We start from the raw sequence: 14,721 nt of genomic DNA, 5'->3' as shown, positions 1-14,721 counted from the left end.
TGCATTTTCAATTCTTTATTCTGCAGATGAAGCCTGGAATTAACAAATATGTGCCAGGTTCCTGCTTCCTGCTTATTAAAGAAGTGGCAATTATTTTCAAAGTAAAATCTACTTTGAGAAAAGAAGAAGAGGAAAAAAAGACACAGTAGTGTATATATATATATATATATATATATATATATATATATATATATATATACATATAAAGATTAAAAAATAATACTTAAGCCTTCAGGGCTTGGGCATGTGTTCTGATTGGTCTATCCCGCAGCCAATCACACACCCCTCCTCTTTATATACTCAGACGACATGAACCAGTGGGAGGCGACGGAGTGATGCGCAAAGACGCGCTTGTGCCACTGTAACAACTGTGACTTTCTACATCTCCGTCAACGTTCAGACACCAAAATGAAATGAATTCAACATCTGCCGGGGACTCGTGCTCCTATTTTTCCTATCCCGCGGAGATGCCTGCATGTTACAAAGACCTATGCGGAGGAGCAAGTAACTTTGCCAATATGCCCTATTGGACATTGACATTACACACAGGAGACTCCTATGGAATATAGTCCGCTCTTTCACTCAGCTCAGCCGGTGAAAAACAAACTTTTCGTCTTCTGCATCATGCTGTCACTGTGGGTGTACATGCTGTACTGCTGTGCGGGCTACTCCTCCACCACACCGAGCTTCATGATGGAAGAAAGGAGCAGCAGGAATCCACCCAGACCCATCCAGAAACAAGACCTGGAGATGTTCCTCAAAAGCCAGTCCGGGGACTTACTAAACAACGAAAGTGATGCTGACAGCAAAGGAGACGGCTGGGAGGAAAACAAGGGCGATGTTGTTTATGACGAGGACTCGGGAGTAGCAGGTGCCCTGAATGGGTCCGAGACCAAAAAGTTGCCCCAAGCGATTATAATAGGGGTGAAGAAGGGCGGGACGCGCGCGCTGCTCGAGTTTCTGCGCCTCCATCCTGATATCCGCGCGGTGGGAGCGGAGCCGCACTTTTTTGATCGCAACTACGAGAAAGGACTCGAGTGGTACAGGTACTTTTTAATACAGTGTTATTCATACGTACGTTTCACATTGTTAGAGAGCGTCAGGATAAAAGCGGATTAAGAGCAGGGAATTATGTGGCTCATATTCATCCCAGTAGTGACACATACACCTGTCAGTATTGTCATATTGGACCCCCTCTGGCTCCACTGTTGAAGGATTTCAAAGAAAGTAAAACAAACAAAACTTCGACGATTCCCGAAATGTTTTTTTTTTTTACCATAAAAGTTAGATTCCAAGTTCTAAAATACAGTTATATTGATACTGATAATAAAGTACCTCTGAATAAAAATAAGGACCTATAAATACATTTCCATGACCTTTCCAGTCCTTTGGGATTTGTATTATAGCCTATAGTAGCCTAACAGTTTGCAGAACCTGAAAACTCTTGTTCTTTTTAAAAATGTTTTGTATAAAGAATTAGTGGTTGATTTTGTCATTATTACATTTTACATACTACAAACAGAACTAGTGTTCATGGGCATGATGCATAAAAGAAATCAAGGGAGAGAAAAAGGCAGCTTGTTGAATGTTGTCCTTATGGAAATTATTTTTTCCAGCACAGTGTAGTTTGGTAATAGTGAACTAGGCATAGATAAAATGTTGGATTGACCTAAGACAAACATAGACTAAACAAACATTGTGTTCTCTGCTTGTGTAACACCCCTCGTAGTCAGGTGCACTTTATCAATCTGTAGAGGTCTGACGCTCACCTTTGATTCCTAGTATTTTTATTCTTTTACCAGACGACCATATAGTAAAAACAGATGAAATGATCTATATTTTCCCTTGTGTGATTTTACAGTAACTTTGACATTCTGATTTGTAATGAGGTAAAATCGGGTAAATAGTGACATTTCCCCCCCAGTCATCTCAATGGCAATGAGGGTCCAATTTACCTAAAATCACCCCAACATGTTGGTCACAGAAAGTTGTTTTGGCCAGTTCCCAGTTGACAGGGAATGTTCTCAGAACTTCCCAGGCTAACATTCCGGTTTCCTAAAAAATCTTTCAATAATATTAATAGAACTTCAGTATAAAGTTATCTATCTGGTTTTTAATAATGTTCTCAAAATGTTAGCACAGCATTTTTTTTAATAGTAATTCATTAAACTTTTTTTTTCTGAAATGTTTCAGCTGAATGATCATCTTAATGTTTTGTAAATATTAGTATTTGTTTCAGAACGTTCAGAGAACATTCAACAGTAACATTCCCCTAATGTGTGCAAACTGATACAATTTAATGTTCCCTTAACATTTGTATAACCAAGAAAATGTTTTTTGAAACTTTAAAAACAAAACAAAACTATGTTTTGAATATTCATTGAACATTCTGTTTTGATTATCACCAGTAAATTTTGTCCATTTTGATAGTTATTTTGGCCCAGAACCACCTTAGGCCTGTTCAAACTAATAATCAATTTATGCAATTTGTTTCAAATATATATACAAATAATATAAAATACACAGACAAAATGCTGACACATTCTGTTGGAAACATTAACAAAGGAGAATGCGCCCCAAATCTTTTTATTGTTCGATCTGATAAACAGACTTTCTGTGGAGGAATCTGAAATCCCAGTTCCTTCGCTATTGATGCACAGTTGGAAGTACAAGGAAGAGGCAAAGAGCAGTATGAGCCCCTTTATCCAGGGAGCCTAGACTAATTGTGAAGCAGAAACATGGAGAGAGAATCATGTAGCCAGGTGGCCAAGTCTCCTGTGGAGGTATTGAGCTCTACTGCACTGTTATTCCAGCACAGAGGAGGTGTCCATGTGCTCCCTGTAGGAGGTGTTCAGAAGGGTGACTGAGCACAGCAGGGCTGGAGAACTGCTTTTGAAGAAACAGAGGGCTGATCAGTTCAATAAACAGGCCATTCATCTGTGCATATTACTGTTTTTGTTTCTAATTTAAAAATATTTTACCCTTTAAAACATGCATTACAATATTACATTACAATACATTACAATATTAACCCTGTAAAGTCTTACATATAAAATAACAGTCAGACATTTTTTTTTGAGATAGTCAAAACATAAAATGTAATGCAATACAGTTATGACTGATAGATCCGCAAAAAGCCTGATGACAGATCCTCAGAAAGGCATACCTCAAAAGCCTGACGTATCATAGTTGTTACTCAGATTTTTACATGATTTTCATACACACGATGAATTTATAATCAAGTAAATGTAAATTCAGTCTAAATGTTCATCTTGAAATATAACTAAAATATAAGATATAAGAATACAACCTAAAGGTGGACATGCTTACAATTATGCTTAAAGGCAATTGAATTCAGACAACAGAAGGCATAAATTTGAAGAAAATATATTCATATATATATATTCATAAAGCATAGTATTATAAAGAATACTCTGCTATTACAGTGGTCATTTAATTTTGATATCTTGTTTTCAAGTAATCTTAATTATTATTCAAGCAATAGAATGGTTTGTTGGTCAAAATTGCTTCACAATGTGGCAGTTTGAGAGGACACAAAAAACTAACAGAGATGTTTTCAGAAAAGGACATGCTGAAAAGATCTCTGATGCAATCATATTACTTATTGACTCCGAAGCAAACATCCCAGCAGTCTGATTGAGTTACAAGGAGTAGCCTGTTTGTGGATGGCAGATGCTGGCAGTAAATTGAAAGCGAGTCTATAGAGTGAGATGGTGAAGGTTTCAAAAGAGGATCTGTTGAACCCCTGAGGTTCTGCATTAACCCCTGTGAGAAAGAGCAGGCAATTAGAGTGAATTGTGTTGTTTCTTTCTTCACTTTGTATGCAAATGTGCTCAGAGGGTGAAAGTGCTTCTTGAGAAACCCAGCAGGATCTCCCTCAAAAAAAAAAAAAAAAACCTGAGGGGAGCAGAATGAGGATATTCTTAAACCATGCACGTAACCTTTTCACGGTCTTGAAAGATGTTGCTGTTGTGTTTACTGTTAAAATTGCTGCTAGCCTTTGTGTGGGATGGTAAGGCACAACTAGAATGATGGATTTCTTCTGTGTTAGACTGCACAGAGCCAGTTCATTATAATAATTTATAAAGCCTTGGCTCTTCTCTTCACTGGTATATTGAAAGGGAGTGTAACTTTTTCTGTTCAAAAACCAATTAAGCTGCTGTAATGATAAAAACTTCCTAATCATCGAGAAGAAGGAGGCGGGAACCGGCGGACAATCAAATAACATTTTAATTACAAAATAAACACAAAACAGCGCACCAGCCCCTCACGGACGACTGATGCGCTCAAATAAAAATCAAAACACAACTAAAAGCCCAGGCCTGGTCCTCTCTCGTCCTTCACTGTCATCGCTCCAGTTTTATATCCTTCCATCTCCTCGGCGGACGGCACGACACCCCTCCGCAGCCCTGTGGACGGCGACGGCTCCTCCGGTTTTGGGCAGCCGGCAGGAGTCCCCCGTTCCCTGCTCCTCCGGATACCTTCACGGAGGCAGCAGGCTCCGGCCCCCTGGCGAACGGCGCCAACTCCTCCGCTCCCTCACGGACGGCAGCCGCCCCTCCATATCGTGGGTGGTCGGCAGCGAGCTCGCCCGTTCCCGGCAACTCGCTCCAGTCCACCGCCTCAAACGTCCATGGCGGCATCCTCCTCGCCTGCTGTGTGGCACAGCGGATTCACCACAGCGGCGAGGGATCTTCAGCAGCGCGTCCCTCCTTCTCCCGGGCTTCAGCACCACTGTAATGAATTAAAACTTCCTATTCATCCGGAAGAAGGAGGCAGGAACCGGCGGACAATCAAATAACATTTTAATAATACAAAATAAACACAAAACAGCGCACCAGCCCCTCACGGACGACTGATGCGCACAAAATAAAACCAAAACACAACTAAAAGCCCAGGCCTGTTCCTCTCTCGTCCTTCACTGTCGTCGCTCCAGTTTTATATCCTTCCATCTCCTACGTGGGACTCGAGACCAGCGGTGGGTCGCAGGTGACACTGATTTGCCCCAATCATTGCCGGCCTCACTCCTTGTTCCCACGTCCCTCGGCCCCGCCCCACTCGCCACAGCTGCCTTCCTGTCACTTGTTTTAATAAACACCTGAAATATCCTCGTAGGTGAATCTAATGTTGCTAAGATAATACTCTTAATTTATATGGGGGTGGATAAGGACATCTTATAAGATTTTCTAAATGTGATAGACCACAAACATGAGGATAAAAAAATCCTAGATTGAACTGTTTTGCTCCTATAGTCTGTCGTGTGCCATGATGTGACAAAGACAGCACACTACACATGAACAGATTTTCAACCAGAGTATCCACTGTGTACAAAGGAAATTCAGAATAAGCAAAGGGGACTATATGCAGCAAGAAATTGCAATGATAGTGTTTGGAATGATTTTCTCCGAAAATTCACGGAGAGAAAAAAGAAAAGGGTTTGGGTGAGCAATGGTCACAAAATCACACAGAATTTCAAAAAATGTTTATTTTTTATTTTTTATAATTGTTCTCAGTTCTCTCTTGGAAAAGATATCTTATTGTCTTTGAAATTGCCTTATTATGTAAACTTAAAATAATTGTTATCAGATCTTACATCACTCTTTAAGAACGTGATCATTCGCTTTCTGATTGGATATTGTTTCGTTTCATGCGTTTGTCCTCAGGGTTCCTCTCACGCATCAGGATTTCTGATCGTAAATATTAAACATGTTGAATATTTACGATTCGCGATCGGGGCAACTCCGACGTTCTTCCGATCAGGTTCGGACACTCTTAACACACCTCACACCAAGGGAAAATCTGATAAAATAATCTGTAGAACCATCAAGATAATCGGGACAGAGCTAGGACTGTCAGAAGGGGGGAAATCGGCCCAAAATCAGACCGATTATGTTTTGGTGTGTACCCAGCATAAAGCGCTTTGAGTGCTTAGAAAAGTTCTATATAAAAAATTATTAGTAGTATTATATCGTACACACATATAACACATGTTTTAGAGATTTCCAGACTAGAAGTAAAATGATTGAATTTTCCCTTTACTGATCTTGAAATAGATGTAAATTTTAAGTTATGAGAGAGCATGAATGCTAAAACATCATTGTTAAGTCATGAAAGGACCCGCAGCAACCCACCTTGTGCTTTGATATGGGTCTGGAATGTGTCCCACACAAACTCTGTCAGATTATTTGAAGTAGCTGCATACCACCACTTCTCGTACCCTCCTGGTGATGTTCCCACATGTATTCCTTCCCATTGGGTCATTGCTCTCTTAAAATGACCCATGCTAAGCACTCATTTTTCTTGTGAACAGGTGGGTAGGATATACTTATGCAATAGGGTACAAGGTGCTGTGCTCTATTCATGGCTAAAAGTATTTAATGCAAATCATTTTCTAAGAAGTAGGTATAAAATAGCATTTCCTGTTTCATACTTCTCTTTCACACACAGCTGAAAAGCTCATCAAAAACTCAAGCATACTGAAGCACTCAGAGACACTCTTTATTACAGTGAAGCAAATACTACTACTACTACTACTACTATTTTAGATAAAAATAAAATTTCCTCCACACATACATTAATGTTACTCTATGGGTGGTGCACAGAAGGTTTAAATATGGCTACGTTCACACTGCAGGCTGAAACGACCCAATTCCGATTTTTTTTGCCCCTATGCGACCTGTATCTGATCTTTTCATGACAGTCTGAACGACACAGATCCGATCTTTTCAAATGCGACCCAGGCCACTTGGGTATGTGGTCCTAAATCGGATACGTATCCGATCTTTTAAAATGCGACCTCCGTCTGAACGGCCAGGTTACATGTGTCCGACCCGTACGTCACTGATACGCTACAAACATCATAATTCTGAGTTGAAGTAGGCGGGAATGAGAAGATAAACAACAACCATGGCGGACGATGCTGCTTAAATAACTTTAATATTGCTAAACGAGCTCCGCTGTTGACTATACTGTTGTTATGACATCCATGTTTAGCTACTTCCGCAAACAACGAGTGACGTCGTTGGCCGTTGAGTACTCTTCTGCACATGCGGGTCACTTCTGGGTCATTTCACGTTCACACAGGAGATCACAAAAGGTCGCATTTAATTGGAAATGTGAACGGCCTTGCAAAAAAATCAAATTTTGTCAAAAAAATCGGAATTGAGCATTAAGCCCTGCAGTGTGAACATAGCCTATAATATACACTACACTCCTTCAAAATAATGGTTCTTTATTGGCATCTACAGTTCTATAAAGAACCTTTAATATCCATGGAAACTTTCCATTGCACAAAAGGTTCTTTATAGTGAAACAAAAAAAAGTTTTAAATGAAAACAAAATACTAAGTAAAATAACAGAAAAAAGGGTTCTTTAAGGGCTGTTTACTTGAAGATTCTTTTTGGGAAGCCAAAAATGTTCTTTTATGACATCAATGCAAAAACGCTATTTTTGAACCTTTAGTGTATACCGTTCAGTATATTGGGGTCAGTAAGGACTTTTTAATCTTTTTGAAATAAGTCTCTTATGTTCACCAAGGCTGCATTTATTTGATAAGAAAAATACAGTAAAAATAGTAATATTGTGCAATATTATTCAAATTTAAAATGATTGTTTTATATTGTAATATATATTAAAAACTAATTTATTCCTGTGATGCAAAGCTGAATTTTCAGCATTATTACTCCAGTCCTCAGTGTCACAATCTTTTAGAAATCATTCTAATACGCTGATTTGCTGTCCTTGAAAAATAATCTTTTGTAACATTATAAATGTTGTTACTGTCATTTTTGATTAATTTAATGCATCCTTGCTAAATAAAAGTATTAATTTATTTAAAAAACAAATGCTACAGAGACATCTTGGAAGAAATTAATAATCTTGACAGAATCGCATTATATTGTAAGTGTCATTTGTGTCCAAACATGTCAAAAATATATTCAAAGAAAATGATTTACACAAAGTCTACCTAAACATAATCAAATATAAATGTATATAAAAGTATTGTAAAAGCAACCCAGGTGTTTTATCAGAGCTGTGATTATAACAACTAAAACCACTGAGAAATTCCACTGAACAGTTGCATAAGCAGACGGCAACTCACTAAACCTCTGCTGTAAAGTGCTGTTGTGTGATGACAATCTTCTCAGCATCTCAAGCTATCCTGAGGGAACTTCAAAGAGCGCTGACACTTTAAAGGCATAAACACCAGCCTTTGAACATGCTACCTGATAGCAGATCATGTAAACATAGGTTTACAGAGAGCTCTTCAAAAACAAGCTCAAGAGAAGACACCGCTCATTTCCCTCTAGACAAAACAAGCTAATAACAGCCATCTAACACAGCAGGCTCTCTAATTTAACCCTGTGCTGCTTGAACAGTCCAAGAGTGCAGTTTCTGTGGCTAGTAAAGACTTTATCACTATTTTTAGAAGTCTGTTTTTTCTCTGTATTGTTCTTGGCTACAGAGTTGGCTTGCGAAAAAAAATTATTAATTTACTCATTTATTAGTAGTGCTTGTTACAGCGAGCATCATTGCTATTGCTTATACTTAGTGTTAAGAGTATTTCTGGTACCTCTAACTTGTGTGGCTTGTTGTGCTATTAAATTTTTGTAAGTGGTTAAACATTTGACATGGCAGATGAACATAAGCAACAATAAGCAACCACCCAGAATACATCGGCAATTGCAAAGCAGTTCATTATAAACAACTAGGGACATCCTAGCAAAAATATCTACTGATTTTTAATTAACATGGGACATAACACACAGTTTCTGCCAATCTCATGTTAATTTTGAATACCTATACAGTAGCGTAGTATTGAATCCTTCATATCTCCAAAGAGTCTTTAGTTTTATCAGATTTGTAAAAGAAAGATACAGTGGTACTGCTTCTCTCAGACAACAGTCGAGCTCTTGGAGGTGTGGCACGGGCGGAGCTAAAGATTCACGAGCACTCGCGTAGCGATCATCTGCAAGCTGTGACATTGATATGAATAAAACAGGAAAAAAAATTATTGACTCAAATTTTATTTAAATTGTTTCTAAATTGAAATGGTGGTAACAAACAAACACAGTTGCACAACTCCGTTGCTGCCCTAGAGAAACAAACTGCATCTACTGTTTAACCACATTAGTTCAACATTGCAACAATAGTTCAACAATAAGACGTCGCTGTTAATGACATCACACGTGCTAATTAAACGATTCGAGATCTCTGAGATGCTGCCCTATTTAATATGGCAACTGATGTCTAATTTACATTTTTTTTGCTCCCTGTTCCCATTTTGCTTTATTTGAAGTTTGCTTCATCGTGGGTTCCCATTTACGTCATAGTCCGGGGTTCCCATTCATACACACACACACACACACACACACACACACACACACACACGTAGATTGTACTGCATTTTAGCTTGCTTATTGTGCCCAAGAGCATAATTTATTGAAGTCCATACTGTATGTCATACTAATAAGAAACTATGCTTCTCACCATAGGTTGAGAAGTTTGTGACACTGTTTGCTAATGTTCATTTTAAACTATATGTAATGTACTTTGCGACCATAGTTAGCAAATTATGCTTTTGGGAAACACACCCCTGGTTCATCTGTGCACACGCTCTTCCTAGACAAGTGCCCATACAAGGAATTCCGCCCTTATATGAAGTGTATTTGTCATACAATATGTCCAACTCATTTTTGAAACTTTGGCCATGTTTAGCATTAGAATACAACTCTTTAACAGTTAAATCAGAATAAATGAAATAGACCTCCCCTTTAAGGCAATATTAATTTACTAAAAATAACCAGAACTTACAAAAAATAAATAAAAATTGTAGTTTTCTAAAGGTATATTTCACAGTGTACTTCCATAAACTAAAAAGTGGATTAGGAATATAACTAATAAATTTAAAGCATACCTATGAAAAACTTTTGAGTACACAACAGGATTTACAGTACATTTTTATATGTAATTTCATTAATTACTTCAATTGTCTTTGAAATATGGTTGGTACTGACAAGCATTTAAACTAAACAATAATATAGTTTATTGGCATTTCTGTGAAAACCTGTATTTCATGTACAGTATTTAAATATATTTGTAATTACACATTTGTAAAAAAGTTGCAATTCAGTACATTTAAATATATTGACTTGTAATATTGTAATATTGAATAAAACACCACAGTTTCAATTATAATTATTAAAAGATTATTAAAACGTAATAAATGAAAATAAAGAAAACATTTGACATTGAGTGCACTATAGTTTGTTAAGAAACACCCAGGAAAGTGTACTCTCTTCTAGTGCACTTAAGTAGCCTTTTATTTCCTTAACATTACATGCAAATAGTTTTTATAAAATATACTTAAGTACACTACAAGTGCACATTCAGACCAATGACGTACACTTTTTTTTCGTAAAGCAAGCAGAGTTCACAAAATGTAAAATCTATTTTCACTCTACACACATTTGTTGCTTTTCTTTTTTGCTAATCATGCAGATTTTGGCCACTTGTTACACAGAAGCAAACTTTAATGAGTGTTGCATAAGAGAGCACGCTGGATTATGACGTTTAGACAGCCATTGCTTCCGGCTGCACAGTCTGTTAAGAAGAACAAACTGCAAAAGCTTGTCGCTCTTTTCCCAACTGCACTTATGTCTTGAGATTTTAATACAAGACAGCACGTTTGTGTCTGTCTGCTTGTATGAATAATGCATGCGGTTCTGATTCAGTTCTGTTTTGCTTGGGGACCAGAAGCCCGTTCTTCGTACGTCGCTAACTCAGTTAGCTGGATTTGAATGTTGACGATTTGGCATGATCTTGGATCGTTTGGTTCTTCGAAGATCATCCTGGAGCTGCTGTCATAGCAACAGGTCCGTAAGCTTAAACCTGCTCGGGAGCAGGCTTATTTAATGTAAGCAGGATTAGATCGCTTCTTTTCAACCAGAACTGATACTCAAAATATGTCTGCTACAACCGCTACTTTATTACAAGTGTATCGTACTGATCCAGGGACAATGATTTAAAATAATAATCATTTAAAAAATTATCTAAAAATAATATTAAAATGCTGTGTAGTCCATAACAGCCTACTATAGACAGCCAGTTTTACTCACTGAAATATTTATTTGTCATAAAATTCTTACTTCATAGTTGTATTAGAGTCTTACACACATGCTATACAGATAATAGAGTCGTGCATTATTTTGAGTGATGACTGCTATTATAAGAGTGGCTTGATGGAGCGCAGGAGATGCAGATAACTTGATATTGACCCTTAAGAAACTTTCATTAATGCTGTCATGTAACAAATCTGTCCAAATATAAAATGAAATTAATAGATTATTTCTACATTGAAATAAAAATGTAAAGACTGTACAACTATTATAAATTGCGAATATATAAATAATTGGGAATCATGAAAAAATTCTAATAAAATAAAAACATGCATCTATTATCTGTTTCATGTATCTATTATAACATTTATGTAGTTTTGTTTGCTTGGCTGTTTCCTTATAAAAGTCCAGAAATTTGTCAAGTTTTTCGTCAGGTGTCGTTTTAAATTATATGACGTCATTACATTGCCGTCTTGCCACCAGCCAATCGCTGCACTGCTGATCATGGTTTCGAGTATCGATACATATCCCCTTTTAAGCCAACACATGAACGCGCAATTATCTCAGATAACTCAATCCAGCAATACTAATCATACACAACAGGTGTGTTCAAAGAACCCAATTAGCCGGATCATGATTAGCACGATGAAATCATCTTGGATGTGTCATTTGATCTCGGATGTAATAAGCGACGTACGAAGAACGGGCCCCTGGTGGAAAGTTTGATCAGTTGTGTTTCATTTCCCTCTGGGCCACTACAAAAGGCTCTGCTTGTGTATCTAGGGTACTGTTAACGTAATTGCAGTGATACAGAGGCCCCTCTCTCCCCACATGCATCTATGTCTCATTAGGTTTATGTTTTTTTCACACCACTTATTAATGATGAGAGTCATTGCAAGAGAGGTTTCTAAGATTACATAAGATGCACCGTATGCATATTTTCTTTTTTACTTTTTTTTTTTTTTGTTGTAGGTGGTTAATGAGCTCGACCCACTACAATCCCCCTGACAGGATTAACCTCATCCCTCGACTCCTTAATGCACTTCTTTCTACTACTCTCCTTGTTTCCTCCTCCAGTACAAATGCTTTCCCACCTCCCCAGTAATTGCTTAGATATTATCTATTAAACTTTGTCTTGAAGGAGAGGTTAAGACAACAGTCTATGCATAGTAACATGTCTATATATAAATACCTCAATAATGGGTGTAATCATTGCGGCAACATATCTTTTCCAACATCTGTCAATGTCAAAATTCTTATCACTGGCAACTATAAATGATAAATCGTCTGTTGTTTCAAGCAGAATAGTTGACAGGCTTGTCCAAACTGTATACACATTCATCTTGTTTGACACTTTAAATGGCTAATGATATATTGTGATGTTAAAGTAGATAGTGATGTTATATATTTGCATTATTGCATGTGTCTGGTCTTGCATAAACCTCAGTTGAACTAGTTCAGCCATTCTCCGCTTGCTAGCTAAAGTTAAAAGACTAATTTGCCAATTACAGCTGCTGGCCTGATACTGCTGATTCAGGTATCACAGGACTGAAATGACCTCTACATACACATGCACAAACCTACTCTGATATCAAACAATGGGTAAAAGCGAGGATGCTGTATCTTTTATGTACATTTGTCTTTTCTATTGTGTGCTAAATAAAACTTATTTGATGAAGAGTCATTTCATAATATTGTGAATATCAAGTGCAGCGATCCAGTATTGACTCTAAGTGTCTGTGTAGTTTCTCAGGTTTACTCATGTCTGCTATGGATCTGAAAATATGGCTTTCTACATTTACGTCCACACCTTTTGGTCCAATCTTTAGCTATTTTCTTTGTAGTCTTGCGTAACAACTTTTTAAACCACTGTTAGGATGCTTTTAGATAAATGAACATTAGGAGACAAGCTGAAAATATTTTTGATTCAGTTTAGATTTATCTTTAAATCACTTTTCCAAATTATTTTCCGTATTATTCCAAAGCACCCTGTTACGTAACATGTACTTACTATAGTAATAACAGTTAATTATGCATAATTACAAGCAACTAATCCTAAACCAAATTTTCACACTAATCTTAACCCTAGAGTAAGTATGTGTAGTTAATTAACATTACATTATTATATTAAAGTACAAGGGATACAACCATCTGTGAAATGCAATTTTGTCTTTTTGGGTGCATTATCAGCATCTCTTCTGATGCTGATACTGTTCTCACAGACAGAGAAGTGTGTGTACTACCATAGTCCCGCTGTTTTTCATATCTGTGCTGTCTTTGAATCATGAATCCTCTTTTGATACTCACCCTCCCCATGCCTCTCTGCTCCTAGGGAACTAATGCCTGAAACTCAGGAGGGTCAGCTGACTATGGAGAAGACACCAAGCTACTTTGTAACGAAGGAGGTCCCAGGCCGGATCCATGCCATGTCCAAGGACACTAAGCTGATAGTTGTGGTTAGAGACCCAGTAACCCGGGCGATCTCGGACTACACGCAGACCCGCTCAAAGAAACCCGACATCCCGTCCTTTGAGAGCTTGACTTTTAAAAACATCACAGCGAATCTAATAGACACCTCGTGGAGTGCGGTGCAGATCGGCATGTACGCCAGGCATTTGGAGCAGTGGCTGCAGTTTTTTCCCATGAGCCAGTTGTTGTTTGTGAGCGGGGAGCGTCTGATCAGCGACCCGGCCGGGGAAATGGCCCGCGTACAGCACTTTTTGGGCCTGAGGAGGGAGGTCACGCACAAACACTTTCACTTTAACCCTGCCAAGGGCTTCCCTTGCCTCAAGAGACCTGAAAGCAATACCAAACAGCACTGCCTTGGCAAAACTAAAGGCCGCACGCATCCAAACATCCACCCAGATGTGATTCAAAGACTGCGAGACTTCTACACGCCATTTAACAAAAAGTTCTACCACATGACCGGCCATGACTTTGGCTGGGACTGATTTTGTAGTTTTTGGGACCACATCTTAAAATAATTAATTGTAAAAAGTATAGAACTATTTTATAATAATTTATTGAAAATAATATACTCACTCGGCTGCAATCTGTTGTTGTACGTACTGCAATTTTCTACCCTTTACATTCCAGTCAAACATTCCAGATATTTTGTCTTTTTTAATAGGAAAATAAAAAAATATTTGACGTAGGAATTTAGGAGAGGGGATGTCTGACAAAGGACAATAGCACAATGAAACTAATTACGGGTATTCGATGAGTCATGGAAAACATTTATCTGTTCAGTTACATAAAAGTCCCTAATTTTTGCTTTAGTAAACATTATCTACTGTTATTCTTTCTTTTCTTTTTTTTTGAGGATTCCAGCATGCCATCCTTCATTTTAAAGGGTTATAAGGGATCATTATTTTGTCTCAGCTGTTCCAAAGCCACATTTTGTGGATCAATACACATTAAACTATATGACTTGTCAATTATGGCAGAAGGGAAGGGAAACCAGCTGTTTAACTTCTTTTAGGAAAATGTAATTTTCAACATCAGCATTACACACAGGAAGTCCTTGAAGACAGATACTTTAACTGTGTTTGATTCTATGTTACAAAAGTCTGAGACTGTATTT

At 37.8% G+C, this 14,721-nt stretch overlaps 1 protein-coding gene across 2 annotated transcripts; it reads left to right on the top strand.

Moving 5' to 3' along the window:
• The first annotated feature begins 314 nt into the window (after positions 1–314).
• Positions 315–14,480, top strand: LOC132149481 (heparan sulfate glucosamine 3-O-sulfotransferase 3B1-like). Of its 2 annotated transcripts, none has more exons than XM_059558760.1 (2): positions 315–1,040; positions 13,471–14,480. In XM_059558760.1, the coding sequence occupies exons 1-2, from the start codon at positions 559–561 to the stop codon at positions 14,087–14,089; spliced, it is 1,101 nt and encodes a 366-aa protein (XP_059414743.1). In that variant the 5' UTR covers positions 315–558; the 3' UTR covers positions 14,090–14,480. The 2 variants fall into 2 exon arrangements, with proteins under 2 accessions (XP_059414743.1, XP_059414742.1); XM_059558759.1 differs by having other exon boundaries at positions 315–1,046.
• Positions 14,481–14,721: the final 241 nt, after the last annotated feature.

Source organism: Carassius carassius, chromosome 9, assembly GCF_963082965.1.
Source record: "Carassius carassius chromosome 9, fCarCar2.1, whole genome shotgun sequence".
In the NCBI taxonomy this organism is placed as follows: domain Eukaryota; kingdom Metazoa; phylum Chordata; class Actinopteri; order Cypriniformes; family Cyprinidae; genus Carassius; species Carassius carassius.
Note: the sequence above shows the minus strand (reverse complement) of the source record. Positions and strands in the feature narration are given on the sequence as shown.